This window comes from Pogoniulus pusillus, chromosome 8 (genome assembly GCF_015220805.1).
Source record: "Pogoniulus pusillus isolate bPogPus1 chromosome 8, bPogPus1.pri, whole genome shotgun sequence".
Taxonomy (NCBI): Eukaryota; Metazoa; Chordata; class Aves; order Piciformes; family Lybiidae; genus Pogoniulus; species Pogoniulus pusillus.
In genome coordinates, this window is record NC_087271.1 from 35,887,736 (window position 1) to 35,903,192 (window position 15,457).

At 50.3% G+C, this 15,457-nt stretch overlaps 1 protein-coding gene across 2 annotated transcripts in view; it reads right to left on the minus strand.

Annotated features, from left to right (window-relative positions):
- Positions 1–3,222: 3,222 nt before the first annotated feature.
- PLA2G4A (phospholipase A2 group IVA) overlaps positions 3,223–15,457 on the minus strand; it is a 93,288-nt gene continuing 81,053 nt past the window's right edge. For both annotated transcript variants that reach the window (XM_064148047.1, XM_064148048.1), the window contains 4 exons: positions 13,243–13,427; positions 8,672–8,867; positions 8,308–8,465; positions 3,223–6,858 (listed from right to left, as the gene is read on the minus strand). In XM_064148047.1, the coding sequence (XP_064004117.1) occupies positions 6,727–6,858; positions 8,308–8,465; positions 8,672–8,867; positions 13,243–13,427 (671 nt within the window). In that variant the 3' untranslated portion in view covers positions 3,223–6,726. The remainder of the gene's footprint in view (positions 6,859–8,307; positions 8,466–8,671; positions 8,868–13,242; positions 13,428–15,457) is intronic.

A 15,457-nucleotide genomic window follows, 5' to 3' on the forward strand; every position in this document is an offset into this window, starting at 1 on the left:
ACCTGGCCCAGGTTGCCCAGAGCGGTGGTAGATGCCCTATATCTGCAACCATTCCAGGTAAGGTTGTCTGGGGCTCTGAGCAACCTGTTCTAGTTGTAGGTGTCTCTGCTGACTGCAGGAGGCTTGGTCTGGATGACCTCAAAAGGTTCCTCCTGACTACAGCCAGTCTGTGAGTCTCTAATCCCTCCTGCCCAACACTTGCACCTGGGTTTCCCTCTTCCCCAGTTGCCCCAAGCTGTTTCTCAGCTCGGGCTGCATCTGTGGCATCCCTCTTTGCCCAGGTCTCCTCTCCAATGCCAGGGTCTCTCCTAGCTCATGCTGCCTGCTTCAGGACTTTCCTTCTACTCCCTACATCTTCTGACACAACGTAAAGAGAAGTTCTTTTGGCTTGACCTTTGGTCCCTAATATGTGCTTGAGCCAAGTGTGTGTGGGCCAGGTGGTGGCCACTTAAGGAGTTCCTGTTCCTATGATAGTGACCACTGCATTTCTTTGGTCAGTCACTTGCTCAGCTTCCTTGCCACACCACTGGTTCCTCGCATGAGAAGCGTTGTTGTGTTGTGCTTGTTGGCATGGGGAATCCCTGCTAGGGAACTGGAGCAGCCTACTTTCTACCTAGGGTGAGGAGGCCCAGGGGGTGAGTCACAGGAACACACAGAGCTGGCCAGCATGGGAAGCGCAGAAGCAGCAAGAGTGATGCTGGGCCAACTGCCAGAGTCAGGAAAGTCTGCATGCTTTTGCTTTGAGTGAGCAGGGGAGCCAGCCTGGCTTATGCAAAGCCTGCTGCTTGCACAACTTTCTCCCAGCACCCCTGAGCTCCTGGCCCATTGTGTGTGCAGAGCAGCTGGAGAGCTCAGCAAAGCCAAGCCGAGGGTGGCTGGCAGGCAGAGATCTGGGAGTGAACTGGGCTGTGTTAAAGACAACACAAGAGCCTCTGGCCACCCACTCCTCCCTTTCCATCTCTGGAGGTGTTGAAGCAAAGCCTGGCTGAGGCACTTAGTGCCATGGTCTGGTTGACTGGACAGGGCTGGGTGCTAGGTTGGACTGGCTGAGCTTGGAGGTCTCTTCCAACCTGCTTGATTCTATGGCAAGATAAGCTGGGCTGCTCAGGCAGGGCGGATGCAGAGGCTCCCTTTCCCTGCCAAAATGAACATTCTCCTGCCTGATGCAAACGTTCCTGAAGTGAGCACTCCCCTGCTTTCAGCAGGATTTTATTCTAAGCATCTTTTTCCACTGCTAAAGCAAAAAGGCAAGGAGAGATTTCAGTCAGATGCTGATTCTGCCTGCTGGGGACTGCCTGAAGCTCCTACAGAAAGGAAATGCAACCTGAGGGCTGGGTTTGGTGCCAGGGCTTCCCAGACACACAGGAACTGTGCTGACCTGCAAGGCTGGGCTTCCTGCAGTCACTATGGCACTTCCATACCCTGCAGGCATCACCTAAAATAATTTCTGGCACCTGAAATAATTCATTCTCCAAACCCATCTTTTGCTGCCCTCTAGGTATGGTGTATTTGGTTGGAAAAAATACTGCAGCCACAAACCAGATGAAACAGGGATTAAAGAAAAGCAAACAACAAAAGGCCACCTAGACCTCTGGAGAAGGACTTGAGTGTCCTGGTGGGCAAGTTCCCCATGAGCCAGCAGTGTGCCCTCATGGCCAAGACGGCCAAAGGACAAAGAGTGTGACCAGAAGGTTGAGGGAGGTTCTCCTACCACTCTACTCTGCCCTGGTGAGGTCACATCAGGAGTATATGGTCCACTCCTGGGCTCCTCAGTTAAAGAGGGACAGAGAAATAATGGAGAAGGTCCAGTGGAGGCTGAGGAGAATCATAGAATCAGTCAGGGTTGGAAGGGACCACAAGGATCACCTAGTTCCAGCCTCCCCGCCATGCCCAGGGACACCCTACTCTAGAGCAGCCTGGCCACAGCCTCATCCAGCCTGGCCTGAAACACCTCCAGCCATGGGGCCTCAGCCACCTCCCTGGGCAACCCATTCCAGGCTCTCACCACTCTCATGCTCAACAACTTCCTCCTCACAGCCACTCTGAATCATCTCTGTGAGGAGCAGGTGAGAGGCATAGAGCTGTTTAGCCTGGAGAAGAGCAGCCTGAGAGGAAAATAGGAGAATGTACAGGCTCAGTCACACATTGGATTAAAAACTAACTTCTAAGGAGAATAATAGTGCACAACAAAACCCCATCTTCCACTTCTGACAACTGTTGTGAAACCAACAACATGCACAGCCTAAGAAGTTCACAGAATCAGAGTAATATGGGGCTGAAAGGGATCTCTGAGGATCATCTAGCCCAACCCCTCTGCTAAAGCAGGGACACCCACAGTACCTTGCCCAGGATCATAATGGCCAGGTGGGCTTGGAATCTCTCCAGAGGAGGAGGCTCCACAACCTCTCTGGGCAGCCTGCTCCAAGGCTCCAGCACCCTCACAGCAAAGAAATTTCTCCTCCTGTTCAGATAGAAATCATAGAATCACAGAAACAACCAGGCTGGAAGAGACCTCCAAGCTCAGCCAGTCCAACCTAGCACCCAGCCCTGTCCAATCAACCAGACCATGGCACTAAGTGCCTCAGCCAGGCTTTTCTTCCACACCTCCAGGGACGGTGACTCCACCACCTCCCTGGGCAGCCCATTCCAATGCCAATCACTCTCTCTGGGAAGTGCTTCCTCCCAGCATCCAGCCTAGACATCCTGGGTTCCAGTTTGTGACTACTGTCCCTTGTCCTGTTACTGGGCACCACTGACAAGTGTCTGACCCTATCCTTTTGCCCTCCACCCTCTAGCTCCTGCTGAGCACTGATCCGATCCCCTCTTAGCCTGCTTTGCTCCATGCTTAACCACCCCAGCTCTCTCAGCCTTTCCTCTTCACAGAGATGCTCCAGGCCACTCAGCACCTCTGTAGCCTCCACTGAACTCTCTCTCCAGTAGTTCCCTGTCTCTTTTGAACTGGAGAGCCCAAAGCTGGCTAGACTACTTCAGATGTGGTCTCACTGGCTCAAAGTAGAGGGTGAGGAGAACCTCTCTCAACCTGCTGACCACACTCTTCTGAATACACACCCAAGAGCTCAAAAATGGTATAGCTCTAAGCATCTGTTCTAAAAATACAGACTCATAAGCAAAACTTTGAATGTCTTGGTCATGAGCTGTCCCTCCAGCTCCCACACCACCGTGTCTCAGATGAAAGAGAAAACATCACACCAATGATCAGAATGAAGTGCCAAAAAGAGTTCCATTTTATTGCCTGGTAACACTGTGAGAATATGAACTGTATAAAGGAGGAGAAAAACATTTCCATACAGCAGAGCAGGTAGATACTGGAAAATACAAACCACGAATATCATCAGTAACAGAAGGAGGGGGGGGAGGGAAACCCTTGAAAGAGAGATTTTTACAATAAAATAACAGTACCAGTTTCTTCCTCTACTCCAGACCTTAATGAGAAAGTTTCAGTGATGCAGCAGTAGGTTAAGTTTCTTTTCTTTTCCCTCCTAGAATCACAGAATTGTTTGGGTTGGAAAAGATTCCAAGATCATCAAGTCCAACCACTGACCCAACACCCCCAGCACAAGGACAACATGGAACTGCTGGAGTGGGCTCCAGGGAGGCCATGAAGATTATTAGAGGGCTGAAGAACCTCCCCTATGGGGACAGGCTGACAGAGTTGGGCTGGTCAGCCTGGAGAAGGCTCCAGAGAGATCACACACCAGACTTCCAGTGCCTGAAGGGGGCTACAAGACACCTAGGGAGAGGCTTTTCACAAGAGCCTGGATGGACAGGACGAGAGGGATATCACTGAAGCTGGAGAAGGGCAGATTTAGACTGGAGATCAGGAAGAAGTTCTTCCCAGTGAGGGTGGTGAGACACTGGCACAGGTTGCCTGGGGAGGCTGTGGATGCCCCATCTCTGGAGGTGTTCAGGGCCAGGTTGGATGAGGCCTTAAGCAACCTAATGAAAGAGGTCCCTGCCCATGGCGGGGGCTTGGAACTGGATGACCTTTAAGGTCCCTCCCAATGCACACCACTCAATGAATCTGAGAGACAGAGGGAGAATTCCAAACCTTATTTACTACCAAGAGAAATACTGAGACTGAAATTCCACCTGCAGAGCATTTTGGAGGCACCCACAAAAGCCAGCAGTAGCTGAATCTTGTGCATGGTGCACAGCCAGCAGGGACCCCATCAGCTCCTTTTGCTCTTCCCATGTCATACATTTGCTGAAGAGATGATTTCAAAGAAGGTTGGAAGGTTTTGGAGGTATGACACAGGAACTACAGCACATTCTTCACCCAGCAACACTTTTGCTGCCCTCCCAGTAAGCATTGCCGTGATCCTCTTGCAGAAATGTGATGATCAGATAAAACAAAAATCACTTCTAATCCTGTCTTGGTCAGCAATAAGGAATGAACTTCTTCCTTCAATTACTGTTAATCAGGAAACCTTAGCAAGAGGCTCCTAAGAAATCAGGAAGAAAATCTTTAGAGTGAGGGTGGTGAGACACTGGAACAGGTTGCCCAGAGAAGATGTGGATGCTTCATCTCTGATAGTGTTTAAGACCACATTGGATGGGGCCTTGAGCAACTTGATCCAGTGGGATGTGTCCCTGCCCATAGCAGGGGGTTGGAACTGGATGACTTTCAACATCCCTTCCAACCCAAACCATTCTGAGATTCTGTGATCTTTCCTCTTGGGCTCTCCATGCTCCCTCACCCTCTCCCTGAAGGTGTTCAAAGCCAGGTTGGATGAGGCTTTGAGCAACCTGGTCCGGAGGTGCACCTGCCCATAGCAGGGTGCTTGGAACTAGGTGGTCTTTAAGGTTCCTTCCAACTCAAACCCTTCCATGAATCTAATGTGATTTCGTGGAGCAAGAGAAAGAAGCTCCAAGAGGCTGGATTTTCTTCTGAGTGGATGCACCCATTCTTGCAGCAGACTTCACTTTGTGTGACAATACCTGAAATCAGAAGATTGAGGAGCAGGTCCTCCTTAGCATCAGTTACAAAAGCTCTACCAGCATCAATAAGCAGCTGAGGAACCTTTCCTCAAGGGTGCATAAAGTCCTTTTCTCTGATCCCCATCTGCTGGCTTTCTTAAGAGACACCACATGTGAGAAGTGTGGAACTTGAATCACAGGTAGATGGTGGAGTTTTGGGCAGGTCAAGACAGCCAATGATAGCTAATGAGCAAAATCCCTTCAGGGGTGAGAAATAAACCCTGAGAGAGCTGGCAAGCAGCCAAATGATTGTATTCAGGGGGAGCTGCTGAAGCCTAGTAGTGGTCACCAACTTGGGCTTTTCAGACCACAGTCAGAGGAAAGCTTCTCATGGATACAGAGCAGAGCAGAGTCTGGACCCAAGCCCAAGTACACACAGAAACCCAACGTGGTGGGGGTTAGAAGGGATCTCTGTAGATTACAGAGTGCAAATCCCTCTTGCTAAAGCAGGGCCACCCACAGCAGCTTGCCCAAGATAACAATGTCCAGGGGGGTTTGGAATCTCTCCAGAAAAGACCCCCCAGTGGAGCCTCTCTGGTCAGCCTGCTCCATGGCTCCAGCACTCTAACAGCAAAGAAGTTTCTCCTGTTCAGATGGAATCTCCTAGGTTTCAATTTGTGCCTGTTGCCCCTTTTCATGTCACTGGGCAGCACTGACACAGAGTCTGGCCCTATCCTTTTGCCGCCCCTACCCTTTAGCTCTTGCTGAGCATTGATCAGATCCCCTCTGTATTGCTTCTGTTTCTAGATTTGTTTCTCCTCTGCTTCTCATGTTCCAAGACTTACCCAATTTCCAACTTCTTTGCTATAAGGGTGATGGAGCCTTCTAGCAGGCTACCTAGAGGGGTTCTCTGGAGAGGTTCTGAGAACGTTTTTCCCCTACCCTTTAGCTCTTGCTGAGCATTGATGAGATCCTCTCTGTATTGCTTCTGTTTCTAGATTTGTTTCTCCTCTGCTTCTCATGTTCCAAGACTTACCCAATTTCCAACTTCTTTGCTAAAAGGGTGATGGAGCCCTGGAGCAGGCTACTTAGAGGGGTTCTCTGGAGAGGTTCTGAGAACGTTTTTCCCCTACCCTTTAGCTCTTGCTGAGCATTGATGAGATCCTCTCTGTATTGCTTCTGTTTCTAGATTTGTTTATCCTCTGCTTCTCATGTTCCAAGACTTACCCAATTTCCAACTTCTTTGCTATAAGGGTGATAGAGCCCTGGAGCAGGCTGCCTAGAGGGGTTCTCTGGAGAGAACCTGTTGCCCTTTCTTCTGTCACTGGGCAGCACTGACAAAGAGTTTGGCCCTATCCTTTTGCCCCCCCTACCCTTTAGCTCTTGCTGAGCATTGATCAGTTCCTCTCTGTATTGCCTCTGTTTCTAGATTTGATTCTCCTCTGGTTCCATCAATCACAAAGCAGGCAGTGGCCCCACTCGGAGAACCTAGGACTTGTACTTTTGTAAGCAGTAGAAAGCTGGACACTGAAGCAAGGACCATCACCAAACCCAGGTCATTCCAGACTATTTAAAGTCAGGTTCTTGGCATGCTGAAATGTTTCCATGTTTTTTTTTGCTGAAAAGACTGAGTACAAAATTTACACTGACATTTGGAGCACTCACAAGCAGGAGTTGTGCACAGCCCTGCTCAGCAGCAGCAGCAATGCTCTGATACTGGTTTTTCTCTTAATCCAGTTACAAAGACAGAACCAGTTTCTGGAAGGAGCAGGACCTCTGGCACATCCTCTACGTATGGTTGTTGTTCAGGTTGTTCTTGTTGAAGATCCTCCGTGCTTCCACACTGCTGAGGGACACGGAGCAACGAGATGGGTTCTCCTTCCTGTATTCAATGCTCTCCATCATAGCTTGCTTGATCACCTAGGAAACAGGCAATAACAAGGTGTCATTTGGAGAAATAACCAGCATGAAACCAGATCAAACAATGGTTTGGGTTGTGTCCTGGGTTAGGGTGGAGCCCTGCCTCAATAAACTCACTGCAACATGGATTTGTGGAAAGCTAGGGGAAATGAAATTGTGTTTCTTGTAGTTTAAACTAAATATGGCAGCATAAGGAGAATAAACTACTACAGAAATATAACAGCCTTAAGGAAGATGGTGAGATCCCACCTGGAGTACTGCATCCAGTTCTGCAGCTCCTATTACAAAAGGGATGTGGAGATGCTGGAGTGTGTCCAGAGAAGGGCCACGAGCATGCTCAGAGGGCTGCAGCAGCTCTGCTATGAGCACAGACTGAAAGAGTTGGGGCTGTTCAGTCTGCAGAAGAGGAGGCTTCCAGGTGACCTTCTTGTGGCCTTTCAGTACCTGAAGGGGGCCTACAAAAAAGCTGGGGAGGGACTTTTTAGGCTATCAGGGAGTGACAGGACTTGGGGGAATGGAGCAAAGTGGAGGTGGGGAGAGTCAGCTTGGCCATGAGGAGGAAGTTGTTGAGCATGAGAGTGGTGAGAGGCTGGAATGGGTTACCCAGGGAGGTAGCTGAGGCCCCCTCCCTGGAAGTGTTTAAGGCCAGGCTGGATAAGGTTCTGGCCAGCCTGATCTAGGGTAGGATGTCTGTGCCCATGTCAGGGGGGTTGGAACTCGCTGATCCTTGTGGTCCCTTCCAACTGATTCTAAGATGGGGAAGGGGTCAAGCAGCAGCAAAGCAGCAAAAGCAGCAGCAGGTGAAACAGAATCAGGGGAAGATAGCAGCAGACCCAGCAGAAGCATCAAGGGGAAGGTGCAAGCTGTGCTTCCAGACATAAAGCTCTTGATGCTTCAATGAAATTATATTAACTTATCCATTGTTGCCATTCTATGGCCTGTCCCTACAACGTTCACCTCTCCACTCAGAGCTTCTACTTCTAAGTTTCTCTGTTCCAAATTTTTTTTATGTCTGAGCTAGAAAACAGCCCAAACGGCCACAGGTTTGAAGGCACCTCCAAAGATCATAGAATCAGCCAGGTTGGAAGAGACCTCCAAGCTCATCCAGTCCAACCTAGCACCCAGCCCTAGCCAGTCAACCAGACCATGGCACTAAGTGCCTCATCCAGGCTTTGCTTCAACACCTCCAGGGATGGTGACTCCACCACCTCCCTGGGCAGCCCATTCCAATGCCAATCACTCTCTCTGGCAACAACTTCCTCCTAACATCCAGCCTAGACCTCCCCTGGCACAACCTGAGACTGTGTCCCCTTCTTCTGTTGCTGGTTGTTTGGCAGAAGAGGCCAACCCCCAACCTGGTTGATTCTATGATTCCTTAGGGCTTACATCACCTACTTTTCTGTTGAGTGATCTAGACCCTTGAGGGCCCTTCCACACCAGCATACATACATCTATGTTATTGAGGGTGTTGAATTCCATCAGATCATGGAGCCTCTTGAAAGCCTCGTTGGGATACTGGAAGTTGAAGGTAGAGAAAGGTGTATTTGGATCATCAAAAATGTCAAAGTCTGCAAAATCCTTCTCTTCCTGAGTTTCCCTGGGAACACCTACACACAGAACAGACACAAAGATATTTGAAACACTGGGTCTGAAGACCTCTTATTGTCCTTTTAACTCTTCTTTTGAGATCTCCAACTACTAGAGACAGCCTTAGGAGTTATTTCTGAGAGAAATCATGTCAGCATGGTGTCATCAGGCCATGACAAAGCCTCAGAGGAACAGCCAGATTCAGCATCAGCAGCTGCAGGCTCACCTGGAGCTTTGTACTTCCGGAAGTTGATGTTGGCCAAAACGAAGTGGATTATAGTTGGGCAGTCCTTCTCTGAGGAGGTGTCCTTGGGCTTGAAAACGTAGCACTCCTTCAGGCCCTCCCGGTCAAACACGTTGGGGTCAATTTTGGGGAATGGAAGCTTGTTCATCTTGGCCCATTTCTCAGCAAGCAAAATCTCCTGAAAAGATAACAAAGACTTGAGTGCAGGTAAAGCATCCACTGCTGAGACAGAGAATCATCGAATCAACCAGGTTGGAAGAGACCTCCAAGCTCAGCAAGTCCATCCTAGCACCCAGCCCTGGCCAATCAACCAGACCATGGCACTAAGTGCCCCAGCCAGGCTTTGCTTCAACACCTCCAGGGATGGTGACTCCACCACCTCCCTGGGCAGCCCATTCCAATGCCAATCACTCTCTCTGACAACAACTTCCTCCTAAAATCCAGCCTAAACCTCCCCCAGCACAACTTGAGACTGTGTCCCCTTCTTCTGTTGCTGCTTGCCTGGCAGAAGAGACCAACCCCACTGGGCTACAGCCTCCCTTCAGGGAGTTGTAGACAGCAATGAGCTCTGCACTGAGCCTCCTCTTCTCCAGGCTGCACACCCCCAGCTCCCTCAGCCTCTCCCCACAGCGCTGTGCTCCAGGCCCCTCACCAGCTTCCTTGCCCTCCTCTGGACACCTTCCAGCACCTCAACATCTCTCTTGAATTGAGGGGCCCAGAACTGGACACAGCACTCAAGGTGTGGCCTGACCAGTGCTGAGTACAGGGGCACAAGAACCACCCTTGTCCTGCTGGCCACACTGCTCCTGAGCCAGCCCAGGATGCCATTGGCTCTCCTGGCCACCTGGGCACACTGCTGCCTCATCTTCAGCTACTCTCTACCAGTAGCCTCAGTTCCCCCAGAGGTTGGATAGAGATACAGACTGTGCTGGTTTGACACTAAACAAAACATTTTACTGAGAGAAATTAAATCCTTAGCTGTGAAAAGAAAGAAGAAACCCGACATGTGCCCTGTATCACCATTCTACTGCTGAGAAATGCAACTAGCCAAAATGTAGATAAGATGGGCACTTCTCACACCCTGCTTAGCTCTCACTTCGGGCTGTGCCTTCTTCCTGGTGGTCTGGTCTCTGGCTGGTTCTGCCTTTAACTCTCTGATCCACCTACCCCTTTTTCCTCTAACCTCCTTGCCATCTTTGGCCTTAGCTCTCCAGATTTACCATGTGAGATATAGGTGGGTTGATCTGGTTATTTCTGAAGAGAAGGAAAGAGGCAGGGGGAAGAGAGAGGGAAAAAGGGAGGAAGAGAGGGAGGGAGAGAGGGAGGGAGAGAGGGAGGGAGGAAGGGAGAGAGAGAGGGAGAGAGAGGGAGGGAGAGGGAGGGAGAGGGAGGGAGAGGGAGGGAGAGGGAGGGAGAGGGAGGGAGATGGGAGTGAGTAGGAGGGAGAGGGAGGGAGGGGGAGGGAGAGGGAGGGAGATGGAGGGAGATGGAAGTGGGTTGGAGGGAGAGGGAGGGAGATGGAGGTGGATGGAGAGGGAGGGAGGGAGGATGGAGAAGGATGGAGAGGGAAGTAGGGTTGGGAGCCCTACTGGGGACTTTGATTGCTTTTGGGAGGGGTTTTGTGTTTCTGTGTTACTTTTAATCTGTATAGCACTGTATATATTTGTGTATAGCTGCTTGTATATTGTGCTCAGCTGTACACAGAGCTTCATTCCTTCGCTTCCATCAGGCTGAGTCTAGTCTGGGTGATTTTCTGAAGTGTAGGGGGCCAGGTAACTCCCAAACCATCACACAGGGCAAAGTGGACAGAATCATGGAAGCATTTGGGTCAGAAGGAACCTTTCAAGGTCACCCAAGTCCAACCCCTCTGCAGGCAGAAGTGGTATCTACAAATGGGTTGCTCAGAGCCCCAGACAACCTGACCTGAAATGGTTCCAGGAATGGGACATCTACCACATCTCTGGGCAACCTGGGACAGGTTCTCACCACCCTCTGTGTCAGATTTCTCCTCTCTAGTCTTAATCTCCCTCTTTCAGTTCAAACCATCACTCCTTGTCCTGTCACAACACGCCCAGATCAAAAGTCTGTCCCCAGCTTTCTCACTGCCCCCTTTAAGTACTGCAAGGCCACCAGATCTCCCTGAAGCTTTCTCTTCTTCAGGCTGACCCCCAATTCCCTCAGCCTGGCCTCACAGCAGAGGGCTTCCAGCCCTACTATCACTGCTGTGACCTCCTCTGGCCTTACTCCAATAGCTCCATGTCTCTGCTGTACTGAGGACACCAGAACTGGCCCCAGCACTGCAGGTGGGGTCAGAGTAGAGCAAAGGGGCAGAATCCCCTCCCTTCACCTGCTGCCCACACAGCTGGGCTGGCAGTGCTCGGTGCTGGCTCATGTCCAGCTTTTCACCCCCACTCTCTCAACTCTGCTGCACCTCTAATCTGGCTGATTGTAGGCCCCACTCATTCCAACTCTACCCACCTGCTTCACAGGATCACAGGACATTAGGGCTTGGAAGGGACCCAAGGAGATCATCCAGTCCAACCCCCCTGCCAGAGCAGGACCACACAATCTAACACAGATCACAGAGGAACACATCCAGACAGGCCTTGAAAGGCTCCAGAGAAGGAGACTCCACAACCTCTCTGGGGAGCCTGTGCCAGTGCTCTGGGACCCTTACAGTAAAGAAGTTCCTCCTTGTGTGTGAGGTGGAACCTCCTGTGCTGCAATTTACACCCATTGCTCCTTGTCCTATCCCAGGGAGCAGTGAGCAGAGCCTGTGCCCCCATCCTGGTCCCTTCTGGCTGTGCACCACATTTGCTTCCTAGAACCAGTTGAACTCATCCCTCTTTACAACAGGATTGATCAAGTCAACCTTTGTAACAGATGACCCAGTATGGCAATCTGAGGACCTAACAGAGCCTGCCTGAACTTCACCACCTGTGGTGATGATTCACAGGAAGGAGAGAGCTGCTCCGTCACGTAAATCTTGGGGTGAATTAACAGAGCTGACAGCTAGAAGAAGCCATCTGTAATTTCAGTGGCAAACTGAGCAGAGTGCTATGGAAACCAGGGAGAGCTGATAAACACCAGTCCACGTGGTGCTGTGTTTGGAGTCCCAGCACAGCACAGCAGGGCGTCCGCAAGCATGCTTAGCTAAGAAAGAAGTTTGGAAATGAGGCTTTTGTTTCTTTTTCCCCTTGTGACAACCCAGTAAACACAATAATTGGTAAATAATGACTCAAAAGCATGCAATGAGGGTGTGTGAGAGGGAAGGGAGGGAAGGTCAGCATCTTTGATCTTGGGTTTGAATGAAATAGGGCCCTTCTTTGGGCAACTGTTTTGGATACGCAAGAGATTAAATGATAGTGGGTGTAAAATGATAAACTAAGAGCAGAGTCATTGACTTCTGCTGGCTGATTTCCCTCAAGTGCTACCACAAGTCCAGGCCAGCTCTTGAACTGGCATCTGAAATGCAAGTAGGACCAGTGGCACTGCACAGCTTGCTCAATGCTTCATGCAACCTGGCCTTAAGTACCTTCAGGGACAGGGCATCCATAACCTCCCCGGGCAACCTGCTCAGTGTCTCTCTCTGCAAATAGCCTCCAGTATAAATCTTCTCTCCTCCAGCTTCAATCCATTCTCTCTCATCCTGCCACTCCAAACTCTTACAAAATTTCCCTCCCCAGCTCTCCTGTAGCTCCCTTCAAGTTCTGAAAGGCTGCTCTAAAGTCTCCCTGGAGCCTTCTTTTCTCCAGGCTGAAGAGTCCCAGCTCTCTCTGCCTGACCCCATAGAGCAGGTGGTCCTGCCTCTGATCATCTTCATGGCCTCCTCAGACCCACTCCAGCAGATCCATGTCTCTCATATGCTGGGGGCCCCAAAAGTGGATGCAATGCTGCAGGTGGGGTCTCTGCAGAGCACAGCAGAGCAGAGGGGCAGAATCCCCTCTCTGTCCTGCTGCTCTCACTGCTCTGGATGCAGCCCAGCATGCGATTGCCTTCTGGGCTGCCAGTGACCATTGCTGGCTCATGGTGAGTTTTGCACCAACTGACACCCCCAAGTCCTTCTCCTCAATGGAAATGAAGTTAGCTCCACTTCCAAAATGCTGTGTACTCAGCAAGAGGAGAGTGAGTGTGACACATCCCTGGGAGCTGCTGACCGAAACCCCTTCCCTCACAGCCCAGACCCAGGTGTGCAGAGCTGGAGCGGCAGAACGGTGGTACCTGCCTGCCTGAATTGGTTCATCCTGAACCAAAAGGGAGCTCTGCAGCACAGTGTGAGGGCAAGGCTGCCATCATCAAAGCACAACTCTGACTTCAAACCAACTGCATCAGCCTGCTTTGTGTCAGCTGCCTCCTGTGAGTCATGTAAACAGGAACTGAGGCAGAGTGCAACATTTTGTCTTGACATGGAGACAAATTACTTCAGTGTCATGAATACAACAGCACCGAGGCCTTCTGAAACCATCAAGTGTGCAACCAGTCTGACTGGAAGAATACAACTGAGCCAAAGTCACTTCTTGATCACATGGAAACGAATGTTCTGCCTTACTTACTTTGAAAGGAGGACTGGAGTCACTTGGCCTTGCTGAAAAATCAAAAGAGATGATGAGATCCACACCTCTTTGAGGTCTCAGGATAAGTGGGTATGGCAGGTTAAATGTCAGCCCGCTGTCCACTATGTGAATCTTCTTGCTCTTCACATCCAGAGGCTCATAGATCCTCTCAAACTCATCAGGATCTGCAGGGGAAAAATGAAAACATAGCAGGAACAGAGAGTGAGGAACTGATGTTCCAAATGGGCTTCCAGGGGTACTGGGAAGTACTTCCCAAGTGCTGAAGACTCCACAGAATTTAGAAGGTGCAGCATCCCAGCTAAGCATACCATCAGCTCCTGCAACCTTAACTCTGGTCTTAGCAGCTGGACAATAAGATGAAAAAACAGAGCTGCAAGGAACCCCAGAAGGTTGGGTACAACCAGTGTCGTGTCCCAAGGCAGAAGCAAAGGAGATTTGAAGCAAAACTGAAGGGGACAAATGCCCAAGTTTGACCCTGGCCCTTCCACCTTTACTCTGTCATCCCCAACAACCTGCATACAAAGGAAGTTGTTCAGCTGGAGAAGAAAAGGCCTCAGGGAGACCTTATGGTGGCTTTCTAGTCCTTAAAAGGGGTCAGTCAGAAAGCTGGGGACAGACTTTTGACCAGGGCCTGTTGTGACAGGACAAGGGGTGATGGTTTGAACTAAAAGAGGGAGACAAGGAAGAAAATTCTCACACAGGATGGTGAGATGCTATTTGAGGTTGCCCAGAGAGGTGGTAGACACTCCATCCCTGGAACTGTTCCAGGTCAGACTGAGTGGGGATGCTGAGCAACCATTCCAGGTCAGGCTGAGTGGGGATGCTGAGCAACCATTCCAGGTCAGGCTGAGCGGGGATGCTGAGCAACCATTCCAGGTCAGGCTGAGTGGGGATGCTGAGCAACCATTCCAGGTCAGGCTGAGTGGGGATGCTGAGCAACCATTCCAGGTCAGGCTGAGTGGGGATGCTGAGCAACCATTGCAGGTCAGGCTGAGTGGGGATGCTGAGCAACCATTCCAGGTCAGGCTGAGTGGGGATGCTAAGCAACCATTCCAGGTCAGGCTGAGTGGGGATGCTGAGCAACCATTGCAGGTCAGGCTGAGTGGGGATGCTAAGCAACCATTCCAGGTCAGGCTGAGTGGGGATGCTGAGCAACCATTGCAGGTCAGGCTGAGTGGGGATGCTGAGCAACCATTCCAGGTCAGGCTGAGTGGGGATGCTGAGCAACCTGCTCTATTTGCAGATGTCTCTGCTGACTGCAGGGGGTTGGACTAGCTGGCATTTAAAGGTCCCTTCCAACCCAAACCATTCTGTGATTCTATGAAACTGTTTATGGGATGTTCAGAGACAAACCTATTCCTTCATGTTCCCTCCCAGTTCCCTGTCCTTCCCTGTTCCTATTCCACAGCTAACTGACATAGACCTCTAAAATCTTGACATGGCTCTGACTTTGCATAATTCTCATCCATGTCTGCTCCTGTCCCTTACACTCAGGACTACCAATTCTTGTCTTTCAACCTAAATGATGGCTGATGACTTCATACTCACTAATAGCCAAGGGAAAAAAGGGAGCAGGGATCCACACCTGGGTCTGAAACTCTGGGAAGAATCACATGTAAGCCACTTGTGGGTGTTACTGTCATGGAATCGTTTTGGTTGGAAAAGACCTCCAAGATCATAAGGGCAGAGTATTAAAGAGCTTCCTATCTCTAAAGCCCAAATTGAGGCTGAAGAGGATGATGCTTCTACTTGGTGGAGGCACTGTTCCTGGAAGTCTTCAAGCAAAGACTGGATGAGGCACTTAGTGCCATGGTCTAGTTGCCTGGATAGGGCTGGGGGATAGGTTGGACTGGACGATCTTGGAGGTCTCTTCCAACCTGGTTGATTCTCTGATTCAACCTCAATGTTCCCTAGGTGAAACCCAGGGTAAAAACAAGTAATTTGTCCCAAGTGTCTTTGCCCTTCTCTAACCCTCTGGGTTACTACTAAAGGGCCATAAACTTTTTCCTCTGGCAGGTTTTTTTCTTGCTCTAAATCTTACAAACATTGCCAGTGCGTGTGTTTGACTTTTGACTGCAGACTGATGCTTGTGTCTGCAGAGGGCACTGTAAGCTGGGGAATGCTGAACAGCACAGTATCACAGAATGGTTTCGCTTGGAAAGGACCTTAAAGATCATGGAGATCCTAGGTCATG